This window comes from Purpureocillium takamizusanense, chromosome 5 (genome assembly GCF_022605165.1).
Source record: "Purpureocillium takamizusanense chromosome 5, complete sequence".
Classification (NCBI taxonomy): domain Eukaryota; kingdom Fungi; phylum Ascomycota; class Sordariomycetes; order Hypocreales; family Ophiocordycipitaceae; genus Purpureocillium; species Purpureocillium takamizusanense.
Genome location: NC_063072.1, coordinates 475,637 through 501,107, shown reverse-complemented (window position 1 = coordinate 501,107; position 25,471 = coordinate 475,637). Strand labels below are relative to the sequence as shown.

General features: G+C 60.9%; 8 protein-coding genes and 1 non-coding gene across 9 annotated transcripts; 6 read left to right on the top strand and 3 right to left on the bottom strand.

The window, feature by feature from the left end:
* The first annotated feature begins 821 nt into the window (after nucleotides 1-821).
* Nucleotides 822-2,978, top strand: JDV02_005744 (uncharacterized protein). The gene is made up of 2 exons (XM_047987060.1): nucleotides 822-1,566; nucleotides 1,640-2,978. Exons 1-2 carry the CDS (start codon nucleotides 1,497-1,499, stop codon nucleotides 2,470-2,472), a joined length of 903 nt encoding a protein of 300 aa, XP_047843044.1. The 5' UTR covers nucleotides 822-1,496; the 3' UTR covers nucleotides 2,473-2,978.
* Nucleotides 2,736-3,921, bottom strand: LCL2 (Long chronological lifespan protein 2). Its single transcript, XM_047987059.1, has 2 exons — nucleotides 3,498-3,921; nucleotides 2,736-3,284 (listed from the first exon to the last, which is right to left on the bottom strand). The coding sequence occupies exons 1-2, from the start codon at nucleotides 3,700-3,702 to the stop codon at nucleotides 3,091-3,093; spliced, it is 399 nt and encodes a 132-aa protein (XP_047843043.1). The 5' UTR covers nucleotides 3,703-3,921; the 3' UTR covers nucleotides 2,736-3,090.
* A 182-nt stretch (nucleotides 3,922-4,103) lies between these two features.
* MRPL2 (Isocitrate dehydrogenase (NAD(+))) lies at nucleotides 4,104-5,660 on the top strand. The gene is made up of 2 exons (XM_047987058.1): nucleotides 4,104-4,438; nucleotides 4,615-5,660. Exons 1-2 carry the CDS (start codon nucleotides 4,210-4,212, stop codon nucleotides 5,295-5,297), a joined length of 912 nt encoding a protein of 303 aa, XP_047843042.1. The 5' UTR covers nucleotides 4,104-4,209; the 3' UTR covers nucleotides 5,298-5,660.
* Nucleotides 5,661-6,274: 614 nt separating this feature from the next.
* On the top strand, nucleotides 6,275-9,820 carry JDV02_005741 (uncharacterized protein; the record flags this gene model as incomplete). Its single annotated transcript, XM_047987057.1, has 4 exons — nucleotides 6,275-7,268; nucleotides 7,337-8,038; nucleotides 8,102-9,394; nucleotides 9,504-9,820. The coding sequence occupies exons 1-4, from the start codon at nucleotides 6,770-6,772 to the stop codon at nucleotides 9,818-9,820; spliced, it is 2,811 nt and encodes a 936-aa protein (XP_047843041.1). The 5' UTR covers nucleotides 6,275-6,769.
* Nucleotides 9,821-11,640: 1,820 nt separating this feature from the next.
* JDV02_005740 (uncharacterized protein) lies at nucleotides 11,641-16,195 on the top strand. The gene is made up of 4 exons (XM_047987056.1): nucleotides 11,641-12,602; nucleotides 12,667-14,244; nucleotides 14,298-15,159; nucleotides 15,211-16,195. The coding sequence occupies exons 1-3, from the start codon at nucleotides 11,813-11,815 to the stop codon at nucleotides 15,026-15,028; spliced, it is 3,099 nt and encodes a 1,032-aa protein (XP_047843040.1). The 5' UTR covers nucleotides 11,641-11,812; the 3' UTR covers nucleotides 15,029-15,159; nucleotides 15,211-16,195.
* A 2,711-nt stretch (nucleotides 16,196-18,906) lies between these two features.
* JDV02_005739 (uncharacterized protein) lies at nucleotides 18,907-21,051 on the top strand. Its single transcript, XM_047987055.1, has one exon. The coding sequence runs from the start codon at nucleotides 19,332-19,334 to the stop codon at nucleotides 20,730-20,732; it is 1,401 nt and encodes a 466-aa protein (XP_047843039.1). The 5' UTR covers nucleotides 18,907-19,331; the 3' UTR covers nucleotides 20,733-21,051.
* Nucleotides 21,052-21,205: 154 nt separating this feature from the next.
* JDV02_005738 (uncharacterized protein) lies at nucleotides 21,206-22,383 on the bottom strand. The gene is made up of 2 exons (XM_047987054.1): nucleotides 21,836-22,383; nucleotides 21,206-21,731 (listed from the first exon to the last, which is right to left on the bottom strand). Exons 1-2 carry the CDS (start codon nucleotides 22,296-22,298, stop codon nucleotides 21,337-21,339), a joined length of 858 nt encoding a protein of 285 aa, XP_047843038.1. The 5' UTR covers nucleotides 22,299-22,383; the 3' UTR covers nucleotides 21,206-21,336.
* A 540-nt stretch (nucleotides 22,384-22,923) lies between these two features.
* Nucleotides 22,924-22,995, top strand: JDV02_005737. The gene has a single exon. It is a non-coding gene; the product is annotated as a tRNA-Asp (tRNA).
* Nucleotides 22,996-23,216: 221 nt separating this feature from the next.
* On the bottom strand, nucleotides 23,217-25,339 carry JDV02_005736 (uncharacterized protein). Its single transcript, XM_047987053.1, has one exon. It carries the CDS (start codon nucleotides 25,290-25,292, stop codon nucleotides 23,262-23,264), a length of 2,031 nt encoding a protein of 676 aa, XP_047843037.1. The 5' UTR covers nucleotides 25,293-25,339; the 3' UTR covers nucleotides 23,217-23,261.
* Between the last annotated feature and the right edge of the window lie 132 nt (nucleotides 25,340-25,471).

Genomic DNA, 25,471 nt, shown 5'->3' with positions numbered 1-25,471 from the left:
ATCAGTGAGATACGTATTGCTATAATTCGATTCTCTGATGCGTTGCCTTGTCTATCTACCTACCCTATTACTGTATGCTGTGAATTACCGAGGAGGGACCCTGATCAAGCCTGGGGGTCATGTTGCTGATTACTAGGTACCTAGGTACCATAATCAAGCCGGTGTTAAAGAACTGATCACGTAGGTAGGTACCCTAAGCCCGTGGATGGCGGATGGCGGATGGCGGCACGGCACGTGAGGCGGGCGTGGCGCCGGGGACGTGAGCGCTGGACGTTGGATCGTTTGCGCACGAGGGATCGTGATGAGACATGATGGTAACTAGTACCCAGCCACCCGGCTTACTTAGTACTAACATACTAAGGTAGCTACGAAAGTAGCTCAATAATAAGAGTACCAAGATACTAATGTTAAAAAGTTGATAGGCGTGAGCGGTTGCTGCAACTTGAGTCTACCATCAGCTTGTTTTCCACGTATTGCTTGGGGGAATGGGCTGTCTGGTATTGGTATCTGCCTTTGGAAAGCGTCTGCCACTCTCGCCGTCATGAAACGTCATGCCCAGTACCCCCCCCACCCCCCAAACAGTGTCGTTACTGCTGCTGCTGTTGTTACAGTACCCGACATGTTAGGTAGCAGTCGTAGGCGCTTTTGGCGTTGTTGCTTTTCCCGCCTGCGGGCACCCTTTGTTACTCCCGCGTCTCCTGTGCGTCATCGGTTGCACCAGCCAGGTCCGCTGCCGTCCCTGCTGCTGCTGCTGCTGCTGCTGCTTCGGCACAAAGGGCGGGGGCAGACTGACATCAAATCCACTCCACTCCGTTCCGATCCATCCACCTCACCTCACCTCTGCTCACCTCACTTCAACCCCAGCTTCCGCCAGGTCAGCCCAGTCCCGTTACTTGGACTTTTAGCCCTTCCCCCGACCGTTTTTTTTTATCTCCCTTGCGAGCAATCGTTCCTGTTCCGTGCCGTTGGAGCAGCACCGGCAAGCTCAGCACAAACACAGCGACGACGGACCGATCCACGCGCGCAGAGCAGGACCACTCCGCCACCATTCCATCGCTCGTGACCCCGCCGACCGCATCGTCCCATCATCACGGGTACCTGCTTCCCCTCCACCACCCTCGAGCCGCGCTCGCCCGCCGCCGCCGCCGCCGACAACGACGACGCCCCTCGACGACGCAGCACACAACACATACTGCGCCGCCTTGCCCTGTTGGGGTCCTGTGATCGGTACAGCGACGACGACGACGCTCGCGCGTGCTGGACCCTGCTGCCTCCCCACCAGCCCACCTCGTTCCTGCAGCAGCGCCTGACCACCACGCCGCCCATCTGTTCGCCATCACCGGCCCTCGCTTAGCCCTGCTGCAGCCCAACCGGCCTGACACCCTGCGGGCTCAGTGCGACCCGTTCTCTTTGTCTTGCTACGGGACTCGATAGTCGGACTCTCTATACCACACCCTTCACATTTCCCTCTTGTACCCCAAAAAGACGCTTCCATCATGGCGTCTGCAGTCGACGATTCCCCTGCCCACTCGCCTCCCCAGGGCCACGATGCGAAACGCCCCAAGGGTAAGTTGTCCCGGCCTCGTCGTCGTGCGACAGCGGCGAGGTAAACGAGCGCTGACATTCGGACCTGTTCCAGGCATCCTCAAGAACCCCTCGCATACCCACACGTCACCCCCTCCGGCCGCCGCCCCGCCCCAGACGCGGGAGCGCTCCATGTCGGGCCGGGAAATCACCCTCGCCAACACGCAAATCAACGCCGGCCGCCGGTCCTCCTCCTCCGCCGGTCGCCCGCCTGGCTCGCGCCGCCAGTCTGCCGCGAGCAACAGCGCCGACGGGCTGGCCGAGTCGTCTCAGCGCCTCAAGTGGGACGAGGCGAACCTCTACCTGACGGAGCAGGAGCGCACCTCGACCATGAAGATCACCGAGCCCAAGACGCCCTATGCGAAACATTACGATCCTGCAGAGGACCCGTCCGACGACGAGGACGGGGGAGAAGCCGCGGCGACGGCGTCGCATGCCGCGGGGCCGTCGGGGACTGGCCATTCTGACCTGGCGGCTGGTGGTGCTGGCCGCAAGGCTCCACGCGCGCGTGCTGAGGACGACATTCCGGGCCTTTCTCTGGGCGAACCGGAAGAGGAGGTCCCAGAAAGCCGAGCTCCGGCGTCGCCGCCGACTGGCGAGGAAGGCGGCCAAGGCTCGCACCCGCACCCGCACCCGCACCCACACCCGCATCGGCGCAACTCGAGCGAGAAGAGCGTGCACGTCGAGCCGCGAAGCGTCGCCCCCAGCGCCGAAGAGGAGGTGGTGGGCCTTTCGCCCGAGGAGCGCGAGAAGCACAGACGCTTCGAGGCCGCCCGCAAGAAGCACTACGAAATGAAGAATGTGGCGGAGCTGCTGGCCCACCCGGAGGCCATCGACGAGGACGAGGACAATGACGACGTGCCGCCCCTGCCCAATGGGTCCGCGTAGCCGGTCGGTCGTGCCTGGACGTGGTTCCGGAGACGGCGCCGGCTTGGGCGATGCGTGGGGAGTATACATCCCCCATGGTCGCACGACGAACACGGCTGCTTGGCTTTGATACGATGGGGGGACACATGTCTTTTGGTCTGGCGTTTTGCGTCTGCGTCTGCGTCTGCGGGCCCGCCCTCGGGACACGCACGCAGCACTACCTGAGATTATCACTATCGAGCTGTGGAGTTGACGATTGCTTTTTTTGTGGCAGAAATTGCGATGTGAAGGAGGAAGAAGAAGGGGAGGGGAAAGACGATTGCAGAGAGAGAGAGTGTGGTAGAGCGAGCTTCAACCACGAGGAGCATTGTTTGCACAAGAAACTTGAGTCTGTCGACGACGACCTGGTGGGATTGCTCGCTACCGCCTTTTGTGGTGTGCGGCCCATCGTGTTTGTTGTTTGTTGCGCCGATATTCGTAGTATACATAGAGGACCTCCCGTTATATACCAATACGCCGTCTCCTCCTCCTCCCCCTCCCCTTTCTTTTCCTTGTCAAGGAAGAATGAAACCATGCCATGCCATGCCACGCCACGCCACGCCGATGCCCGTGAAAACAAAATCAGATGAGATGATTTACTTATAAGAGACCCTTGCGGGCGAGCTCAATCTTGCGCGCGGCCTCGCCGGGGCGGAAGCCGCCTTTGGAGACGCAGACGCGGAGGCCGTCGGCGAGCTCGACCTTGTCCTGGTGGGAGTCCCAGGCGCAGGGGCAGTGGTGCGGGAAGTGGACGCAGGCGAGGGTGTCGGGGCAGAGGTACTTGTCGCAGGAGGCTGTTTTGTGGGCGCGGGCGCGCGTGGATGTTAGTGGGAGAGGGAGTGAAGGGGGGGGGGGAGCAAGAAACAAACGATAATTCAACGAGGTACGGGGCGAGTGGGTGGTTGGTGATGAAGATGGCGATGAGAAGATGGCAAGGGGATGAAGGGGAGGGAAGAGGGTAAAGGGAGGAAAGGAAGGGGAGAGGATGGCAACGCAAGAAAACGTACACTGATCGTAGTGCGCGCGGTAGATCGAGGCGTCGCTCGGGTTGTTGGCCTGGCGCTTCTGGTGCTGGTGGTGCGGGTGGTCGTCGTCGTCATCGTGCTGAGAGCCGCCGCCGCCGCCGCCGAACATTTGGTCGAAGAAGCCGAATTGCGCGGCGGCGGAGGATAGGAGGGAGAGGAAGATGGGGATGTAGAGGAGGAGGCGCATGGTGCTGGCGGGCTTGTCTGTCTGTCTGTCTGTCTGTCTGGCGGGATGGATGGTAGGAAGGTAGCAAGCGTGGGCTTGTGAGCGTGTGCGAATTGCGACAGCTGTAGCAGCTCCGAGTAGGGGGGCTCGTTGTGAGGCGCGTGGCGACAGGTCGTGTGGTGGGGAGCGGGAAGGTGGTGAATGTCGTCGCTGCGATGGGTGGTGGTGGTGATGATGATGTCGGGGCATGCTGGCATCTTTACCTTACACGTAAGTTACGAAGTACCTGTTAGTCGCCCGCGGGCGGACGCTGGTAGGTGGCTTATCGATAATGCCATGTGGCCATCCCGAACAGGGGTGCGGTGCAGGAAAGCGCCCATCTCGCGGCTGACTCAGCGCAAAATTGAACCAACCCGGACCTCAGCAGAAGACGCAGGTTTGGACCAGCACGACCGACGGCATCGACGCACAACTTTCCACGACACGAGCGAGCAGCAGCAGCAGCGACGAAACCGAACCGTCGCGGCGATGCGGTTCCTCACGATGCAGCGGCCGCTGCTGACGGCTGCGGCATCCGCGGCGTCGTCGGCCTCGCGCCTCGGGCTGGGCGGCCTCGCGGTGGCGGTGGCCGGCGCGCAGCTGATGGGCGGCGTGCTGGCCCAGGGACGGAGGAACGCCTCGGTCAAGGCGCAGGGAGCGTACAAGAAGAAGAGCAAGAGGGGGATTCCCAACAAGCTGGGCGCGAAGCGGACGGGCGGTACGTTGCTCTCTTTTCTTTGGTGTCGATAATTCTCCGCGACCGGGGCTCAGTTGGACGTGATGCTCGAAGCCCACCTCCCAATTGCGGCTGTCCACGGGGCCAATTGAGCACACAAAGAACGCCTCGATGACACAGTATGGCTGACTTGTATTCTCTTCCCTCCGCGCACGCAGACCAGTTCGTCATCCCTGGAAACATCATCTACAAGCAGCGCGGCACGCACTGGTGGCCCGGCGAGAATTGCATCATGGGCCGCGACCACACGATCCACGCCATGGCGACGGGCTACGTCAAGTACTACCGCGATCCGGCGCGGCACCCGGACCGCAAGTATATTGGCGTCGTCTTCGACAAGGCCGACACGCTGCCGTACCCGGCGCACGCGGAGCGCCGGCGCAGGCTGGGCATGACGGCGCACGCGATCCGCGCGGTCGAAGAGCGGCCCGCGCTGTCGCCGTCGGGGATCCCCTACGAGGTTCGTCGTGTGGGCGAGAAGAGCAGCGATGCGGCGGATGCTGCCGCCGCCGTTGGGGTTAAGAGCAAGGGCAGGGGCAAGGCGCGTCAACAGGGCGAACCGGAGCGGCTGCTGCGGCTGCGCGCCGACTACAGCTACCGCGAGGACAACTGGCGGATCGGGCGGCTTGTGCAGACGACGGGCCTGCGGACGACGCGGTTCCGGACGCGCAAGCAGTTTTTCCGGCACAGGCGGTGGAGGCGCGAGCGCGAGCTTGAGGGCCAGCGCAAGGCGGCGGCGCGGCGGGCCGAGGCGGGTGACGGCGACGTCGTCAAGGCGCCCAAGGCGATGAGCAAGAAGGCGGCCAAGAAGGCAGCCAAGAAGGCGACCAAGAAGAAGTGAGGGCCAGTCCAGTGGAGCATTAAGCGGGAGAGCGAGCACCTCGCTTGGCTACCTACCAGCTGAGCGGTCTGGGCGATGTCGCGGCGGTTGCGGTTGTTGGTGCTGCAGGCATGTATGATAAGACGGGATGTAGGCATTATTGCATGGCATTTTGAGCATGTGAGCCATGGAGTGTACGCCTGCCCATGCCCTCGTGCCTGAGCTGGCTGGCGTGAGGTAGTTATCGTGCGGACTGTCTTCTCCGGCACGGATTCTCTGCGGGACGACAACTCCCGTCGCTGTGCGGGTGGGGGCCGTCTCCTACCTATTGCATCCCCGGAGCCCACCAACCTAACTTAGTACAGTATATACTGTACACAGAAGCAGGAATGCTTGTGCGATGCTCTTTGCGGAACGTAAGGTTTCCGAAAGGTCTTTCTGTTCTGGCGGGCTGATTTTGGGGTTACGCAAATCTTGTATTGGTGTTACACAAATACGGCCTCTGAGTGGCTGCTTCCTTCAACTCGACGAAGGCCAAGGTCATAGTCGTTGGTGCTAGCTGCTAAAGGCCAGAGCCAAGGCCGGCTGCCAAAGGTTAGATCTGAAGCCAGCTACAGCTACTAACAGCTAGCTAGTAATAAAGCCAGCTGCCAAAAGCCAGCTGCCAAAAGCCAGCTGCCAAAGGCTGGAGCCGGGGCTGACCTTAAGCATAGAAAAGCACCTCGTTCCTCAAGGCTTGGTGTAGCAAGGCCTGCAGCCTTGCACTCTCTTCCAGTTTACACGATACTGCACTGCCCTCCAAGTGTCTATATGTCATAGGGGCCTGCTACGAGAGAGAAAGAGCTGCCTCATTAGTGCTCCACGGCTCCAACTGCTCTAATAAAAGTGGAGCTTGCCTCTCCAGGCTGTCGGGTCCCGGCAACGTGCTAACTACGTCCCACTCCCCCAAAAATTACCAGCCGCGCGCGCGCTTCGGCGCGTCTCACTCGACACCTCTAGCACTAACCACTTCATACCTACCTTGCCTATCCATCTCAGACCTCACCTAACCTCACTTCACCTCGCCGCTAAAAGCCCGTCACGGCGCCGGCGCCGCCTCTACACGCATGCATAGCGCCGCAGCGTGCTCCCACACCGGCACCTCGACGTCTCTCACGCACAGAACGGCAGCGAATGGCCATCCCCGCCTAGGAGATCCAACTCGTCCCCCCGGTCCGCGGCAGGTGCTGGCTAGGCGACCCCCATCGTGGTGTTTACTCGAGCCTCATCGTACCACCGATTTAGCACCCGTGCTACTGCTGCTCGAAGAAAAGCTCTCGCGCGAGACGAAGGTGTTCGACTTGACGACCGCGTATATATAACGGCCTCCCCGTGCGACCTCATTGGCCCTGTTTCCTTTACCGAACGCCCTTCCGCCTCGGGCGCCTTGAGCTATCGCGGGCCTGGCCTGGCCACTCAACGTGGGTGGAGGGCGTGGCGCGGCTTCAGCGGCGATGGCCTCGGCGCGGGGCTCAGGGTCTCCCATCGCGCCGCTGGCCGCGGGCGAGCGCGCGTCCGTGGCGAGAAACACTAGCGAGGTGATGCCTCCCAAGATCCCCGCCGGCGCTCCCGGTGGTGGTGTGGGGGTGACGCCCGCGTCGCCCGCGTCGACGACGACAGCGACGACGACAGCGACGACGACGGCGTCGTTGCTGGCGACTCCCCTACAGAAACTCCAGCCGCAGCCGCAACTGCAGACGCAGCCGCAATCGTCGCCGCCGTCGCTTCGGCACACGCCCCCGCCCCCGCCCCCGCCATCGCTCGCGGCGCATCACCGCATCCGCGCGCTCAACGACAAGTGGAAGGGCGCTCAGGCGCTGGGCACCGCCGCTGCTGTGGACAATAAGGTCGCTGGGATAGATCTGGAGAGCAGCGAGAGCAGCGAGAGCGACGACGACGACGATGACGACGATGACGGTGACGACTCGGATCAAGATGCCGAGGATGAGATCGGTAAGCATTCTTGGGCGTCTTCTCCTCTGAGACTTGATTTCTTGAGGGCTTGGGCTGACGAGGGATAGTCCGTGAGGAGGTTCATGTGCCGCCGGCGAAGCCTTTGCCTTCGTCGCAGACGCCGGTGCCGCTACCGAGCTACACGAGAAGCGTGCTGCCGACAACGACGACGACGACGCCTATGAGCTCAGTCCAGGCTAAGCCTGCCCTCGCTACAGGGCAAGGTCCTTCGAAGCCTCGGCCTCTAGCTCCGCTGCGACCCGTCGTTGCGAGCCTCAAGTCAGTAACAACAGCACCTGACAGCCATGTCGCCGATGCTACCGACACCGCCCTGCGAGCCCAAGCATTGCGCCTTACGGAAGACGCCGTGTCCACGCAGCTCCACTCGGTGCAGGATATGCCCCCGAGCAGCGCCGGCAGCGACAGAGACTCCGCGGTCACCTCGCGCCCGTCGTCGAGCGGCCACAGCATGCACTTCCCCTCGGCGGCCGAGCTCCTGGATCGGATACGTAAAGATGCGGAGACGGCCCAGCCGAGCGCCAGCCAAGAAGCGTCCTGGCCGGCGACTAACGGCGCCGGCGACGACGAGGGCTCCGAGTGGGAGGCCGGTAAGACAGGCAGCGACCAGGACGACGAAGACGACGACGACGACGGCCTGGTGGAGCTGGATGAGATCCCTGCTGACTTTAACAAAGCCCCCCGGCCGAGACCCGGTTCGGCACCGGAGATTCTGGCGGCCGTCGACGGCCGCCCTTACAACCTGTTTGAAGGTACGTCACGCCAATGGCCCGCCGGGGATCGCTCCTGGGTGGGTAGGTACTGACAAGAGGCAGGCCCCGATGGCAGAAAGGATGCGGCCCGAGGCGCCATTATACCAACAAACTATCGGCTCCAGGACCAGGCTCCTCGATTCGTCTGCCCGGTCCGAGACTGCCGGCGGCTCCTCAAAAACATGACGGCCCTGGGCGCGCACTTTGGCAACGTGCACAAAAGGGTCACCTTCAACGACAACTGTGACGGGACCTTGACGGTTCTAGGACCCTCGAGGGACAAGAGCCAGTCCGGATTCTACTCGGGCATCGTCGTGTCCCAGAACCCCCTGCCGCCGGATGCACCGCCCCCAGTCGAGCCGTCTCAGCCACCTTGGGCGCTGACACAGGTTTCGAGGATCGATCGGACCCCGATACGGGCCCTGCCCGGCTCGTCTACGTTTCGCTTCTCGTCGGCACACGGACTGCGCTCGCAAGAGTCGTTTGGGTCCGACTCATCCCCGGCTGCCTCGACGCCGGGCTTGGGACCGCTGGGATCCCTGCCGTCTCAGCCGACGGCGCCTAGAACAGGGAGCGCAGAACACTACGGCACGCTGGCCATTGCAAAGAATCCCTCGCCGCCTCGACAAAAGCCCAGCGAGTATCTCACCAGTCTGCTGCACAAGGACAGCCTGATGCCGAACCGGGCGGACATTCGATTCCTCAACATGTGCGTACTCCGGCGCGAGCTACCCCTCTCGTGGATCGAGCACCACCAGGGCACGATGCTGGCGGCGCCGTTCTACGCGTCCGCCATGGCGTACATTGTGGGCTCGGCCGTCGAGGGGCGGCGCGCCTGCACGCGCAAGAAGACGACTACGCGGCGGCTGTCTGACCTTTGCATCAAGCTCCCCGCGAACATGCCGCCCGAGACCAGAGTTGTGTTCAGCAAGACGGAGACGTGCGCCGGGTGCCACTACTACGCCAACTTGCACCGGCAGAGGAACGCCTGCGACTGGAACCTGGAGGCGGACTGTGGATCGTCGGCCGAGTCGGCGGAGCTCGAGACGCAGCACCGGCACCAGCGCCAGCTTCAGTGGGAACAGGGGCGCAAACGACGCCTGTCGACGCAGCTCGAGCCGCAGCGCCGGCACCAGCGCCAGCTTCAGTGGGAGGGGGCCGCAAGTACAAGCGCAAACGGGCAGGGGCGCAAACGACGCCTGTCGGCGGCCGAGGCGGCGCTGTCCGAGCCACCGCGGACCAAGGTGGCCAAGACGGCTGCGTCTCCCGAGCTCAAAGACTCGGAGCAGCAGTCGCTCGATATGGAGGACTGGGAGTTTGCGCCGGGCAGGGTGGTGGACGAGGAGAGCAACGAAAGTACGTATGCCCCTATTAACCCCTATCTCCCCCACAACCCCCTACTCTGCTGTTTCTAGTTCCCTGGGCCAACTAACGTTGGCCAACGCACGCGCGCGCACACACACAGACATCATCTACTCGATGCCCTTCCTGTCCAGCGCGCAGCCCGTCACCGTGGCCATGGATGTGGGCGTAAACATCCAGGTGGTCAAGCCGGGGACCAGGGCGCGGTGGGCGGCCGAGGCGGCGCAGCTCCGGTCGTGCATGGTCTCGCAGGGCAAGGTCAGGGTGCGCATCGGGACGACTACGGCGCACGTGGGCCCGGGGGGCCTGTTCGTGGTGCGTCCGGGGAGGGAGTGCGCCGTGGAGAACAGGCAGTACGGGGACGCGGTGATTTTCTGTACGACGCACAGGTCGTACGAGCTCGTTTCGGACGAGGACTGAGATGCCAGCGGCGGAGGTGCTTGGTCCAGTCTGGCGTTATGGGCACTCTTGATGGTGCAGGCGAGGAATCGACGGCGACAACCTCTTGGTTGTTGTGGGTATTTTCAGTGGCGAGACGGTGGCCGAGGCGTTGGGCCATGACGTTGCCTTTTCATCTGGAAGGCTGCTCTCGGGGTGGGGAGAGAAACTACTACTTAATCCTACGGGACGTCCCTTGGGACGGAGATGAAAAAAAAAAGGAAAAGAAAACCTGGGGGCGAAGACGCCAGCATGGTGGACTGGGGGCTTTTTTTGGGACTGACATAGCATGGTGTGGCATGGTATGGCACGGCACGGCACGCATTAGCACGGAGGGAACACGTCCGGGGGTACGAGCTGTCACGTTTCTTGGGGTCGGCATCGGGGTCCATGGCTTGGAGGTGGGAAACCCATGTACGTGTAGATAAGCAGAGCCATTATCCCCCAGCCCACGAAACATGATCGATGACAGCACCGCGTGCTGCGCCGTATGAAAGTGTCGAGATTGAAAATGCAAGGGAACGACGGGATGCGATGGAAAACGAGGGCGGCAGCGAGCGCACCGGCGGAGGAGGAGGCGGGCGGGCGGAAGGCCATGTGCCCATGTGCCCGGCGCCGTGATCACGCGTGGCGTCGTGGGCGCAGCGACGTCGTCTCACATGAGCCTTGTCGGGTTTTTCATCTTCACTCCGCCCCGGCAGCGACTCGTACGTACCAAAGTACCGAGCGAGCGAGCGAGCGAGCTGCAGCGCGCGACACGCGAGTTACGTGCCAAGTCTGTCTACTACCTACGTGCCTGCGTACTACGCACATTCATCCAGCCTTGTGATCCAGGGGGAGACAGTAGCTGGATATGTAATGTAGGTAAGGTATAGTAAGTAACGTCATTCAGCAGCCCCCCGCCCACCCGCGGACGTCGCAGTCGGCGATTTATCAATACCTAGGCACGCAGTGTAGTGGGTGACTATGGAGAAGGGAGGCATGACACGGCTACGTACGTAGGAGGAGCCGACGGCGGGAGAGAGGGAAGGGGAGAAAGTGAGGTGGAAAACGAGGAGGCCCGTGGGAATCACGAGGCAATCACGCGTATGGTCCGGAGAAGAGGATAGAGTCGCTAACAAGTCGTCCGCTGTAACGGTATGAGGCGGGCGCGGGGGGAGGGCGGCGTGACGTGACGCGCGAGAAACGGGGGAGAATGGGACGTGCTGACCGGCGACGATCTCGGAGGGGCGAGGCAGGCGGTTGCAGTTGCGGTTTCGCTAAATTCCAGCGAGGTAAACCGGCACTACTAATGTGAGATAGTTACCTAGGCACTGGGCCTGATGAGGCGGCGCAGGGCTTGCAGTTCAATGGAAACTCGTAGGTGCGGGCTAAGGCACGCACTGGGGGTTGGAGGAATGGAGACCGAAGACTGGCAGACTGCGAGATGAAGAGAGTTGGAGGAGTTGGGGTTGGATGGCCTCGCCATTGGTAGGGCACGGGGTGGTGAGTCGTGACTGGGGAGGGCAAGAGCAGCAGGTGACTTGCACGAGCGCAGCTAGGCAGGCAGACAGATGGGAAGGAGCGATGACGGAAGGAGAGAAGAGAGAGAGCCTGGCGTAAATCGTTACCGATTTTCTTCCCGAGCAGCATTCATTCACACCTTTCTTTTTGAAATGTGATTTCGCTCTTGTTGTCTTTATTTTTCTTTATTAATCCGTGTGCTGCTGCCCTTCCGTCGTTGGGCGGGCTCGCATAACTCTCGAACAGCAGCCAGCCATCGTCGCACCCACGGAGGTGTGTATCGTCCGTCGCTGTTCCTCCCTGTGGACGCATCGCACTACTACCCTGCACTGAGAGACGACGTGACGTGTAAGCCGGAAGGCAAACACCCACGCAGAGGACGGATTGGCTCGACATAGGACAGAGTGCAAGAGGAGGAGAGAATAGAAAGAAAGCAAGAGGCGAAACTCGCGGGGCGTGGCGACGGACGAAATGGTGGCCGCTCGCGATGAGGCGGCGGCCGCGCAACCAGCGCACGACACGGACTCGTTGCACGTCCATCCAGGGAGCCCGCAAAGCCCGCCGCCTATGAGCGCCGGGACATCGCCAGTACCCCTACAGCCACCGAATTCGCCTCCTTCAAATCCTAGCTCTGGCACAGGAGAGACAGACCTGAAGGCGGGTCATGATGTGCCCGTGAATCCAACCAGCAGCGACAACAACAACGAGAAACAGCCGCCACCGCTGCGCTTCACCATCGACCCGGATGGCGACCTTACCTTTGACGAAACCACCGTCGACGTGGTCACCGTGCCATGTCCCGGCGGCCACCCGCTGCGCAGCTGGACCCGAGACGGCCTGCTCGGACGCTACTTTGGCGCCCCGTCCATGCGCGACACCACCACCGGGGCAAAAGCCGAGTCGGGGACCGGGTCGGGCTCCGGAACGGGCCAGTCGCAGGACGACCGCGGCCCGTCTTGGGTTCGGCAGGGTATCCGGCGGGAGGCGAACCGCGCGCGCGTTCTCTTGTACGAGCACCCGCCCGTCGACGCCGAGGGCTCCACGCTCGGCACCTTGGCCGACGCGCTGCTGCGGGAGCTGGCGACCCTGAGATCGCGCGAGGATCTAGACAACGGAGACGGGCGCGGACAGGCGCAGCGACCCTTGGTCTTTGTGGGACATAGTCTGGGCGGGCTGGTGGTCAAGATGGCCCTGTGCAAGGCCACCAGGGACGCGCGGTACGAGGCTATTGTGCGCGAGTGCTACGGCGTGGCTTTCTTCGGTAAGCGACGATATCTCACGTCCTCAAACTCGTCGTGTGAAAGCCCGTGTGCTGATAGACCCAGGAACTCCCCACCAGGGATCGAGCTATTTTGCCATGCCGAGTCTCGCCACCAGCATCCAGGCTCTGCTGCAGCTCTCTGCGCCGCTGCCCGCGAGCATCACGGATGACCTGCGCGTCGGAAATAGCCTGCTGCTGCACGTTGATGAGGACTTCAAGTCCGTGTCCAGCGACGTCCAGGTCTGGACATTCTATGAGACCATAGACTCGCGTCTGTCGGGAGGCAACAGCACCCTCAACAAGGACAAGGACGGCGACGTCTACTTCACCGCGCCCCTCACCTCTATCAAGTCGGCCATCCTCGGCATGCGCCAGGAAAACATCTTTCCCCTGCAGAGCGACCACGCCAACATGGCCTCGTTTGGCCGCCACAACGTTCACACTCTGCGTCTCTTCCTGCGTCAGCTCGCCGCCTGCATTAGCCGCGCCGATGCCGTGTCCAAGGATGTCGATGCGGGGCGCTGGACCCTCAGTCTCGAGCAAAAGGTCAACGTCGAGGTCCACGGCTTTTTCGACGACCCGCCGCTGCCGCCGCAGCTCGGAGGTGACGCCGCCGTCAACGTGGTACGCGCGTGGTCGACCAGGCTGCCCCTGAAGGAGTTCCTCTCCAAGGGTCCCGAGGCGTGTCTGAGCGAGCGCCTCAACGAAGTGGACGGCGCCCCGGAAGAGAGCCGCTTTCTGCGTTCAAGGGGTCGCACGTCTCTTATCGAGCGTCAGCAAGAGCAGGCCGAGATGCCCTTTGTGGCCCCCGAGCCCCTGACCATCAAGAACGCGCTCGGTATTCAGGACCGCACGGCAGCGGCGCGACAGACAGTCACGCCGGGCTCGCCCATCATCCGTCCCATCGACGTGCTGCCTCCTCCATCGCGGCAGCCGGGCAGGACGGAATCCCGGTCCAGTGCACCGGCGGCGGCCACCAGAGGCGCCGGCGGGGGAAGCAGTGTCGTCACCACGCCGCCCTCGAGGGCCATGTCGCCTCCTACCAGGCACTCAACACCACTCATGGGCCGCCCTTCGGCACTGATACGCGCAGACTTTGAACAGGATCTTGCCGTGGATAGGCTGTCGCCGCCGATGCGTCCCCGCGTGGGACGCTCCGTCAGCCGCAGCTTCAGCCTGGGGAGCGACCGCTCGCGCATCGAGTACAAAGACTTTCCTCCGTTTTCGCAGCGGAGCCGCAGCACGGTCGATGCGGTCGTGGGCGGCAGTATTGACGGTGAATATGACGACGAAGAGGACGATCTCGAGGCCTCGCCGCAGCTACCGGAAGCGGTGATGGCGATCCGCAAGGCGGTCCAAGGGGCACGAGGGCGCATTAAGGAGACGGTGGTGGTGGACGAAGTGCCAGTGGCGTTTGTTCGGCCTGATGTCAAGGCCCGGAGGTTTGTTTGGGTCCATGTGCCGTTCAACAACCCTACCTGGGTCAAGGATGTGTTGCAAACGCTCGAGGTGTCGTACAAGAGGGACTTCTCGTCGCTGTACAGCCACGACTTTTGGGCGACGCGGCATACGCGCGGGCGACACGCGCAGCATTATGCCTACTTTGCGAAACCCGGGTGCTACTTTACGGCGCCGAGGACATGTATGTGGTCCCGCACTCCCCCGTGTTGACATGGGGAACTAACAACCTGACAGTGTCACCTCGTCAGTCCCTAGGCAGCCCGGCGCTTTCGCCCGCCATGGTCCAGGACTCGCTCTACACATGCCTTTTCCTGCCGTACCTGCATTTTGACTCGTACAAGCGGCTCATCCGTCGACGAGAGGTGATTCTTAGGAGGCTGGGCCATGGCCGGTCGCGTCCGGTCCCGGAGCTGGTTGCCAAGTCGGACTCGCTCGAGCTCCAGGTCGTGTGGGAGTATCTCGGGCATGACCCGCCGATCAACTGCCGTCGCACACTGGACCAGTACGGATATCCGAGCCTGCGAGACACGCGGTCGCGGGACGACGACCAGATGCTTTACAAGCTGACCAAGGAGCGGCCGTGCGGACCGGAGCAGCAGGACGGCAGGGGCGGCGTGTACGCGCAGTGGTCGACGGCGGGCAGCGGCGGCGCCTCGGAGAAAGATGCGGGACAGTCGAGTGGCGCGTCAGGTTGGCGGGAGAGGCTGACGGGTAGAGCACAAGCCGACGACACGCCGGAGGAGGATTCGCTGCTGAATGGCAATGTCCTGATGGTGGACCAGCTATGGCTCTGGGTCATTCACTCCCGTACGTTCTTTGACCGCTCCCTGGGTGATGTGTGCTTACGTCTCAAGATACGGTCGTGTCCTTCTTCCCCAGGCGAGAGAGCGACCCGATCGAGGGCCCCCTTTATCAGCAGGCGGACCTGCGGGACAGCATCTTCAATGAGGTCAATGTGGATCTGACGAGGCAGTGCGAGAACGCGCTGGATCTGGCGGCGCTGGCGGCGCTCCACGCGGTGAGCGTGTTGCTGGACCGGTCATCACACCCCGACCTGGAAGTCTTTCGCATCTTTGAGGAGGCCATCAGCGTCTTGGTAAGCTTGACTCTCAAAACAAACATCGCGGCGTTATGCTGACAAGTATAGACGGAGCGGCTCACCCAGTCGCTCAAAGAGTTCCGGACGGTGGGCTTTCGCGACAAGGCGTTCGACTATGAGCCCGTGGAGAACAAGGCGCGGTCGATCCGGGCGCGGCACAAGGAAGAGGGCGAACGCGCGGAGCAGGAGAACCGGGACAACACGTCGGCGCTTCTGGAGCTGCGGGACATCGAGGACGAGCTTTTGACGCTGGTGCATCTGTTCGAACGGCAGAGCAAAGTTGTGGCGACGATGCACGCCACGTACGCGCGACCGGAGCTGCGGGAGCACACGGCCAACGGGCGCGTGTTCCTGTCTGAGGCGCTCAAGCGGCTGCGCGAGTACGCGCAACAGGCCGATGAGATGATCGCGCGGGTGCGGGCGACGCGAGACGACTACGACAAGTTGCTGCAGATGGTGCAGCGACAGGCGCAGGTGGACGAGGTGCGCCTCAGCCGGCTGCATGCGGACCTGGCGAGTGCGCAGAGCCGCAGCGTCATGATCTTTACGACATTTACCGTCATCTTCCTGCCCCTGACCTTCTTCACTGGGCTCTTTGGCATGAACACGCAGGAGTGGGGCGGCGGGAACAACTTGAGCCTCAAGACGATTGGGTCGATTGCACTGCCGGCGAGTTTCGTGCTCGTGGTGGGGAGCCTGGTCGTGGCCTTTAGCACGAACGCGCGGACGGTTTTCCGCTGGATAGGAAGGGCGTACGGCCGGGGGCAGCGATGGGTGTACGTCGTCTTGTGCATGCCCGTGCTGGCCCTCGTGCTCGACTGGGGTCACGAGGTGCGTGAGAAAGTGTTGGCGAGAAGCGGTCGCAACGGCGATGACGGCGATGGCGGCGACACGGGGAAAGACGGGCGCCGGGGTAGACGGAGCGGAGCCGGGGCCCGAAGGAGGGCGGCGCTGCAGAAGGAGGCGAGCGACTTTTGGGAGAGGCACAGGCTCGAGCGCGAGAGGGGCTACCATATTCCCCAAGTGAATCGCCGACGCGACGGGGGAACGGGGCCGCCGGGAGGGAGACTGGACGGCGGCGGGACCGGGGGCAGCTCGGGGAGCGGGACATTTGCGCGGAAGAGAAAGTAGAGGTGGGAAGATGACTGTCGATGTAGGCGGGGCGTTGCTTGTTACATGTGGTTGCTGGCGTTGCATCTGAAGAGGCATTTATGCGGAGCTTGGAGCATGGCATTTAACGTCGGGCCCCTAAATTCGGGCACACCTACTTTCGGGCACCCTATAAGAATATATAAATAATTCCATTATTAATTAAATAAAATAGGTAATACGCTACTTTTTTAATATATAATATCTTATTATATAGAATATATAGTAGTTATAAATTATATTTTATATCTTTATTTTTAAATTTATTATAGATTTTTAAAGTTATTTTTAAAATTTAAATAATAATATTAATAATAAATTAAGTAAGCTATTTATAAATTAATATATAATATAATTAAATCGTAATAATATTCTATATTTCTATTTTAAAGTTTACTTTATAATTTCTATTATATATAATTTTTTATAGATTTTTTATTATATATATAAAAATTACTATATATAGAAAATATAGAAAATATAATTTATAATAATATATTTTTATTTTTATAATATATAGATTTAAATATATATATAAACCTTATTTTTTAATACTTTTATCTTTTATATTTAAGGTATAAAATAAAAAAAGAATTTATTTTTTTAATTTTTCTTAAGAGAAAATTTAATATTAATATTATATTATATATAGCTTATTAAAATATAAAATAATTTTTTTAATTTAATATTAAAAGCTTAAGTCTTATATATTTAAAGAGGTTAACTTTATATCTATTTTCTATAATTAATAATAAGTTTATAGATTTAGTTAAGGTTTCTTAAAGATATCTATAGGAATCCTTAACTAAATTTAATATATATCTTTTAAAATTCTTTATTAATTTTATATTATATATATAAGAAAATTTTACTTATATCCTTAAAGCTATATTAATAAATAAAGTAATATAAATAAAAGAATATATAATATAATTTATTTAGATTTATTAAAAAAATAAATCTTTTATATTTAAATACTTAAGATATTTTATAAAAAGAATTTCTATTTTATTAAATATAATATAATATTATATAGTTATTATAAAATATAAGAGAACTATATTACTATAGCTATAAAAGTATTTTATATTTAGCTTAGTAATTATATTAAATATATTATTAATATTACTAAGGTATTGCTTTAAGTATAGAGGTGTGCCCGAAAGTGGGTGTGCCCGAATTTGGGGGCCCGACGTTACTTGGGTGTATTTATACGGCGCGAGATGGGGACGGGAGGGATCTGGACGGACGAGCATGAGCTGATTGAAGTGGACGAGCATGGACAAGGGACCTGGCGGCATGACACCACGGCGACGGACGACAGTCGCCAAGCATAGCATATGGGTAGCGTGTGAATGTATTTTGAGGTCCATGGATAGGTGTGCTTGTGTTTGGTGGGATGCTGGCGCAGAGGCGCGGCGCGTCGTCGTTGCGGATGTGTAAGTCGGGCGGGCGGGCGGGCGGGCGGGCGTCCGTTCCGTTCCGGGAGAACGGCCCCACCGGACCCGGCACCGTTCCGTGCCGTGCTATGCCGGATCGTCCTAGGTAAAATGCAGCATCAGCTCTAGCAGCGGCAGCGGCGGCGTCACCCGAGCACGCACGCGTGCACACATGTTAGTGCGGCGGCGCAAGAAAGGGGGGGGGGATGCTATGATGGGTCTTGGAGGAGTGAACTGCCCGCGTGATGAGTGTCTCGTGGGTGTGCGAAGAAGGCTGTGTGTGCGTGCGTGTGGATGGGAGGAGCCGTCTCTGGATCTGACGGCGCCGCCGCCGGTGGTGGTGGTGGTGGTGGTGATGGTGCTCACGAGGCCTCGCCGTGTCAACGGGGTTTGCTGGTCGCGTGGACACTTTGCACCACTTCTACACCACCACCACCACCACTACCGCCGCCGCCGCCGCCGCCGCCGCCATGGTCCATGACAGTGGATGACACGGCGGGTTCTTCTCCTCCTTTGGCCTGGGCTAGGTAGCGTAGTAACTTAGTACCTGATGTGTGGACGGACGGGAGCCCGCCCGGGAGGGAACGAGCCTGGGAACTCGACATGCTAATGGGGTGGTGCATGGCGAGAGGACTTGGAGTGGGAGGGAGCAAGAGCTCTCGTCAGGCGTCGGCGGTACGGGACGAGGGAGTGTGAAGGGAGGTGAAGGTTCAGGGTCTCAGCGATGGGATGGGATGACAGACACGACGGGAACCATACACCACGTAGACTGTGAATGGGGATACGTTGGAAAGGGAACCGGGGGGGGGGGGGGCATGTAGGTGCGCTGGTGGCGGGCGGCATGTGCCCCCCGTATGCTGTAGTTGGAAGCCAGCCCAGGCAGCACAGCGGCAGCCTAGCAGAGCGGCTGGAATCCACTGGGCACTGCTTCAGTGTGCTCAACAGGCGGTGGACGGGTCGGGTAGCCTCCATCCACTCCAGCTCCACTTCACTCCACTTCACCCACTGGAAGGGTCCCTCCCGTTCATGCCTCCAGTGTACGGGGTATAGAGGTACGTACAGTGGGTTGTACCAGGCAGGACCCCTGGACGACGGGGACAGACCCCTGGATGGAAAACCGGCCTCCATGTCGCCTCACGTTCGGTCGTCCGAGGCGGTCGATGATTCACTTGTTTTTCTTCCCCCTTCCGCACCTCTTTTCCCCGTCTCTTCTCCTGGTCGACGTCTGCGTCTGCGAACTCGAACTTTTGACTTGACGCTGCGAGACGAGGGCTTGAATGCAGACTGCGTGCGTGCGCGCTCCGTCCGCTTGTGCGGGAGGTTTGTTGATTTTTTGACTCGAATACGGCTCATCGTTCACTTGTTGACGATAACCTCACTCATCGCGTTGAGCTGCGACGCAACGCCCGCGCAACTTACTTTATACAATCTGAGGGGCTACAATTTTAGGCCGCTAGCGCTCGAATACTAGCAACGCCAACGCCCCATCCCCTACGGCTGGGTTCTTTGGACCATCGTCATCGCCATCATCGCCATCATCACCACCACCATCGTCATCCTTCCCCATCATCAACACCCGCCATGAAGCTCCCCTCGCTTGCCACGCTCCTCCGCCCCCCCGTGCAGACCCTCCCCCTCTTCCCGCACCTGCTCCTCCCCCTGGTGCTCCTCGCCGTCCTCGCCTGCGCCACCCTCTTCGCCCACTCCGACGTCAACGCCGCCCTGCTCTGGTCCCAGTGCCACGCCCGCGAGCGCCTGCCCCTCCTCACCGACGCCCGCCTCGTCCCCTCATGGGTCGCCACCCCGGCCTGCTTCCTCGTCAGCTTCTTCGCCGAGGCCCTCGACGCCGCCCGCTCCCGCGCCGCCGTCGCGGAGCTGCTCGCCGGCGTGGGCGCCCTCATGAGCGTCGCGACCGCCGAGTCGGCCCGCGCGTGCAACAACAACAACAGCAACGGCAAAAACCGGCGCGGCGGCAGGAAGCAACGCGTCGGCAAGCACGTCATTGCGAGGCCGACGCCGTGGTGGCTGCTGTTCAACCTCGTCGGCGGGGCGCTCGTCTGGCAGGTGGTCATCGTGCCGGCGTTTCTGCACCGCGCGCGGTCGTGGTTTGCGGGCGGCTCGCGCTCCGACGGCGAGGACGATCCCATGGGCGTGACGGCGCAGCAGCAGCAGCAGCGGCAGCAGCAGCAGGACGAAGAGGGGCGACGGGACGAAAAGGCGCTCGACACGGACCGCAGCGTCGCCGACGCGGAAATCGTCGCCATACCGCTCGCCGTCGCGCTCGGCTTCTACCTCCCCTCGGTGCTGATGCTCACGCTGCGCTCCCCGGGTTCCGTCGCCGCGTGGCTGCCCTTTCCCGTGTACGTGTCGCTGCTGCGGCAGCTCGTGCGCTGGGCCGTGGGCAGGTTCCGCCGCTCAACGCCAGCGCGCGTGCACATTGAGTATGTCGGCGGCCGCAGCAGCAGCAGCCACAACAACAACAACAACAACGACGACAACGACGCCGACGGCCAGAGCAGGCACCGCCGGCAGCAGCAGCAGGGGAGAGCAAGCGGCGGCGGCACCAACAAGCCCCTCGCGGCGCTGTACGGCCTCCCCGCGCTGGCGTCGGTCGCGGCGCACGCGCTGCTGGCGGCCAACCTGGCGGCGGGGCGCGACGACCGGCGCGAGATGACGCGCTCGGCCGTCAAGTTCCTCGAGGTGGACGCGCAGTTCCTGGCCCTGACGGTGCTGTACTGGGTGTTCGCCGAGGTGGGCTGGCGGGCGCCGGCGACGATGCTGCTGGTGGGCGCGGTGCTGGGGCCGGGCGCGGGGGTGTGCGCGGGGTGGGTCGTCCGCGAGAGGCTGCTGCGGGAGGCGCTGAGGGGGCTGCTGGGTGGTGATGATGAGGGTGAGGGTGAGCTGGTGGAGGACGAGGATGAGGAGAGGGAAGACGAGGGACAGCGGCGGGGGAGGGGGGAGAGGGAGCCGCTGCTGGGATGATGGGCGGTGGATGAGGTTGAGGATGAAGACTCGGAGGCAGGCAGGGGGTACGTAATGATAATGGTGGATTTGGTTCCTATGCGATGTATGGAGTGGTGGTGGCACGATGAGCATGCGCTGATGAGCTTGGATGTCCTGTCATGTCTGCTTTGATATATCCTAGCCCTTTGTCTCCTTCTGGCCTACTAGCTGGTGCGTGGTCCATAGTCGAGCTGGGAAGTAATGTCTGCGTTACACTACCTAGCAGCACCTGTTCTGGTCAAGGCTTGCTGACACGTCTTTGGTGGGCTTGGATGTATTTATATTGCATGGCGTTGAGAGGGCATACATCTGCATGGAGCTGAGAGCGCCCACATCGACATCAGGTGGTTGACATCACCCTCATCTCGCCATGGCGTACTGACGCCACCCCAGTGCGCTTGCATGTATAAATGTCTGTATTTTGATGTGCCCGAGTTCTGTCTAGTCATGGCTTCCAGCTTTTATACACACACCGTCTCTGGCGGCCCATCCACCCATCCACATGCATCCCGTCCACATACCTGCCGTCCGCCTCTGATGATACATATAGAATTACACGCCCCCTCGTGCACCAGCTACCTTTTTACCTGGCCTCCTGGGGCGGCAGGCGCGCGAGTATCCGCTCGCGCACCACCCGCGACGCCACCTTTGCGCCGTGCTGCAGCGTCACGGCGCCCACGACGGCCATGACGGCGCTGCTGAGCACCGTCTCCACGCCCGAGGCCTCGAGCCGCCGCGGCAGACGGGGCTTCCACCGCACCACGTCGAGCATCCCCACGCTCGACGCCAGCGCGTGCAGCCGCTCCTTGCCGACGGCGTCGCGCGGCGTCGTCGCGGAGAGGTTGTCCACGCCCGCGAGCGCCTCGTGTGTGAATGGCTCCCGGCCGTGCGGGTCCGCCGCGGCGGCGGCGGCGGCGGCGGTATGGGGAGGACGGCTGATGATGTCCTTGGTGGCTTCCATGATGATGGTGAGGCGGCCTGCGCGGGGAAGACGGTCAGTCAACGGTCCATTGAAATGGCGAATAGGAGAAAGACAGAAGGTGTCTGATGGAGGGAGAGGAAGAGGGGAGAGTGGGACGCACCCATCAGCGCAAGGCGGTCGTTGAACCCTCGTCGCCCTTGATCAAAACTCTTGTGCGTCACCGCCAGCCACTTGAGCTCCTCTGGGAGCATCTTGCTGCCGCCGGGGCCCAGCAGCCGCTCGTACATGTCGTCGAGCCGCTCGGGGTTGCTGTTGACGGTCCACACCTTGTTGCGTGGCGACCGCGCAAAGTCCATCTGCACCGGCGCCTTCATGCCCGCGGGCGTCTGGCTCCACCGCGGCGGTGCCGCCGCATTCGTGCCTGATGATGCTTGAAAGGACTCGGGGATTGTTGTTGATGTCGAGGAAGACGCTGATGAGGAGAAGGATGAGGAGGATGAGGGGGAGAAGGATGTCGTCGATTCGGTGGTCGCGTAGCCGGTGCGGAGGGGGGACGCGTGCAGACTGCGCAGGGCGAGGCGGCTGCGCGCGAGGCCCGCGCGGCAGGGTGGGAGCGCCGCCATGGCGAGGGTGAGAAGGAGGGCGGTGGACGTGTCGTGTCGAGTCGAGGAGAGGTGAAGCTTGTTTCGCTCTGGGATTTTTTTGTCGATGCGCGAGAATGGAGAGTGTCGCTGCTGCAGCAGGATGGAGCACGAATTTCCGTGGTCACGTGCGCCGTGTCGGAGGACGGAGGCTGGACTTTGAAGGAGCGGACGACGGGCAGCGGTGAGTGGGTGGGGTCGCGGCCCGCCCGAGCCGGTTTCCCAAACGGGCAATTCCAAAACGGTCGCGAAAACTGTCAACTGCAAGACGCGGAGATATCGATTGTCACACCACCCAAGTGCAGCAATATGATGTGCTTGAGAGACTCTTGAAAAACAACCGAACCAGCTGCTCACAATACAGTACAATAATACGCTGTGGTGCATAAACATATTTGCACACAGCGTGTGGAGCCGCCGCCGGTCCAGACTTTGTCAAACCCCTGCCCGGCGCAGGCTCAGGGCGCAAAAAAAAAACTCCACCAGTCCAGACCAAAACGCCAAACGATGATGGGCACGCTTGATAAGTGGATTCAGCTCGGGAATTTTCCCATCAGCAGCCGTCGCCACGACTCACTACGATGACCTCAAAAAGGTCATTTCTCCATCTTCCGTAGTATAGTGGTCAGTATGCAAGCTTGTCACGCTTGAGACCCGGGTTCAATTCCCGGCGGGAGAGTTACAAGGCTGTCTTTCTTTTTTGGCCTTGTCACACTTCTTTTTTGTCCACCCTTTTGTTGCTTTTCCTTTTGGCCCTGTGGTCGTTGGCATAATAATACTGAGTGGCTGCATATTAGTGCACTGCATATCGCCGACGACGGGTGCACAACTCTGACTCTGCACTGCTCACAACACCATGCGCCATCGCTCCACGATGCTTTGCTGGGAGACGACCACCCTCCTTCCTTCAGTCCGGTTCAACGCTGCTCTTGAGTTTTCGACTTGTTACTTCCGTCGCCGGTTCGGTCTCATCTTCTTGTACAGCGGGCTCTCCGGGTGAGAGAGCGCCCCCTCGGGCCCGTTGAGCACATGGTCCGGCGCGTCCACCATGTCCATGTCGATATTGTACACCACCATGCCCTCCGCCGTCGCCACGGCCTCCACCGAGACGCGGATGACCTTTGTGATCCACTGGTAGTAGTCCCGCAGCACCATCTCCCTGACGTCCCTCTTCCTCGTCTCCCCCGCCCCCCCAAGAACCGCCGCCGTCATCCTGCCCACGTCGCCCATGGCCTCGTGCACGGCGGGCTCGCGCATCGACGCGACGCTCACCCACGGCTCGTCCTCGCCGGCGCGCCACCCAAACGCCAGCACGAAGCTCTCGGAGCTCGCAACAATCTCCTCGCGGAACACGTCGCAGTCGAACCGCGCCATGAAATACGCGTACGCCGCGAACCCACCACCACCTCCTCCTTCTCCTCCTCCTACTTCTCTTGCTCCTCCGCCCCCAGCCGCCCCGCGCGTCACAAACATGCGCCGTCGCGCGTCCCACTGGTCCGCCGGCAGCACCGAGATGGCGGCAAAGGGAAACTCGGGGCTGTGCGGCGCGACCAGGTGCTCGTTGAAGCCGCGCCGCAGCACCAGCGCCCGGTCCTGGCTGTCCTCGAGCTCCAGCGACAGCTCGGCTGAGACGTGCCGCGAGAGGAAGATGCGCGCCGGCTTGGGCTTCTCGCCGGGCGGGCGGCGCGCGTGCTCGTGCGGGCGCACGCGGTTGTACACGCCGCCGCCGTGCTGCTGGATCCAGATGCCGAGCTCCTCGCCGTGCGTCGTCGTCGTCGCCGCCGTCGCCGTCACTTGTCCCCCTTGGCCATGTTCATGCGCAGAAGAAGGCGGGCCACTGTCGTTGTAGTAGTGCGCGCAGTTGAGGCCTAGAAAGTAGCCGCCGTCTCCGGCGAAGATGCTCGTGTTCATGCGCAGCCCCTTGTTGGTGATGAGGAACTCGGGGTCATACGCCGCGTCGCGCAGCAGCCGTATAGACGCCGCGCCGCGGAACTCGGCTGGCGACGAGGCAAGCACGCCGCGGAAGCTCTGCGGTTTCCTGTCGCCCCCCTCTTCCTCTGTTCTTACCGCTGCTCCTGCTGTCGCCGCCGCCGCCGCTGGCTGAGCCGTCCACGCAAACAGCGAAAGGTCGTTGGTCTGCGACGCAATCGCCTCCTGGAGCCGGAGGAACGCGCGCTCGCCGCCCTCGCCGTAGAGCAGCGGCATGTTGACGTCGAAGACGCCCAGCAGGCAGTACGCCGCGTCCTCGGCGCGCGTGGTCTCGCGCCCGGCCGCCCACGCCATGCGCGCGGCCACGGACAGGCGGTGCATGCGCTTCGGGTCGGCGAGCGTCGAGCGGTGGACGTTGGTGATGCGCGCGAGCTGCGCCCCGAGGTCCGCCTTGGTGCCGCGGGGGCGCCAGGCCGAGTCGTAGAAGCGGACCGTCGGCGGCGCGATGAGCTCCTGCAGGGTCCAGCCGCGGGTGAACCAGCGGCAGCGCTCGAGGCCTGGTATCGTCACTTTGGAGGCTGCTTCGACCTTTTCCTCCTCCTCGTTCTGCTCTTTGTGCTCCTGCTGCTGCTGTTGCCGCTGGTAAGGCGAGGGGCGCATCGATAGCCCTGCCTCTTGACCTTCCGCCTCAGGGGCCAGGTCGGCCAGCCAGGCAAAGCACACGGCGGCGTCGGCGTACCACCGGAACATGGAGTTGATGGCCTCGGTGAGCTCGGCGCTGCTGCGCTTGTCGATGCAGCACGTGTCGACCCATGAGTGCGTGAGGCCCTCGGCCCGCGCGAGCTCGCACGTCATGGCGATTTTGCGGAAGCCTTTCTTGTCTTCCTTCCTCTTCTGCCCTCGAGGGAGGCGGCCGCCGTCCTCGGCGTCGATGAAGTCTTCGAAGACGACCTCCTCGTCGGCCCAGGTGTGCGAGAGGATGGCGTAGGCGGGCGGCTTGCCCATGAAGGACTCGAGCGTGAGCGTCGCATTGTTGATGAGGCGCATCGTGGGGGCCTGGCGTTATAAGACTGTTGCGATGCTTTTACTTGAGGGGTTTGATGGACGACGCAATGCCTGTGCTGCAATCAACAGTGGGTTCTTATAACATGGTGGTGATTACTCGAGTCGCGAGCTCGAGTCTCGGCGTCTGGCCCAATTTGCGTGCTGACGCTTCAGGGGTTGAT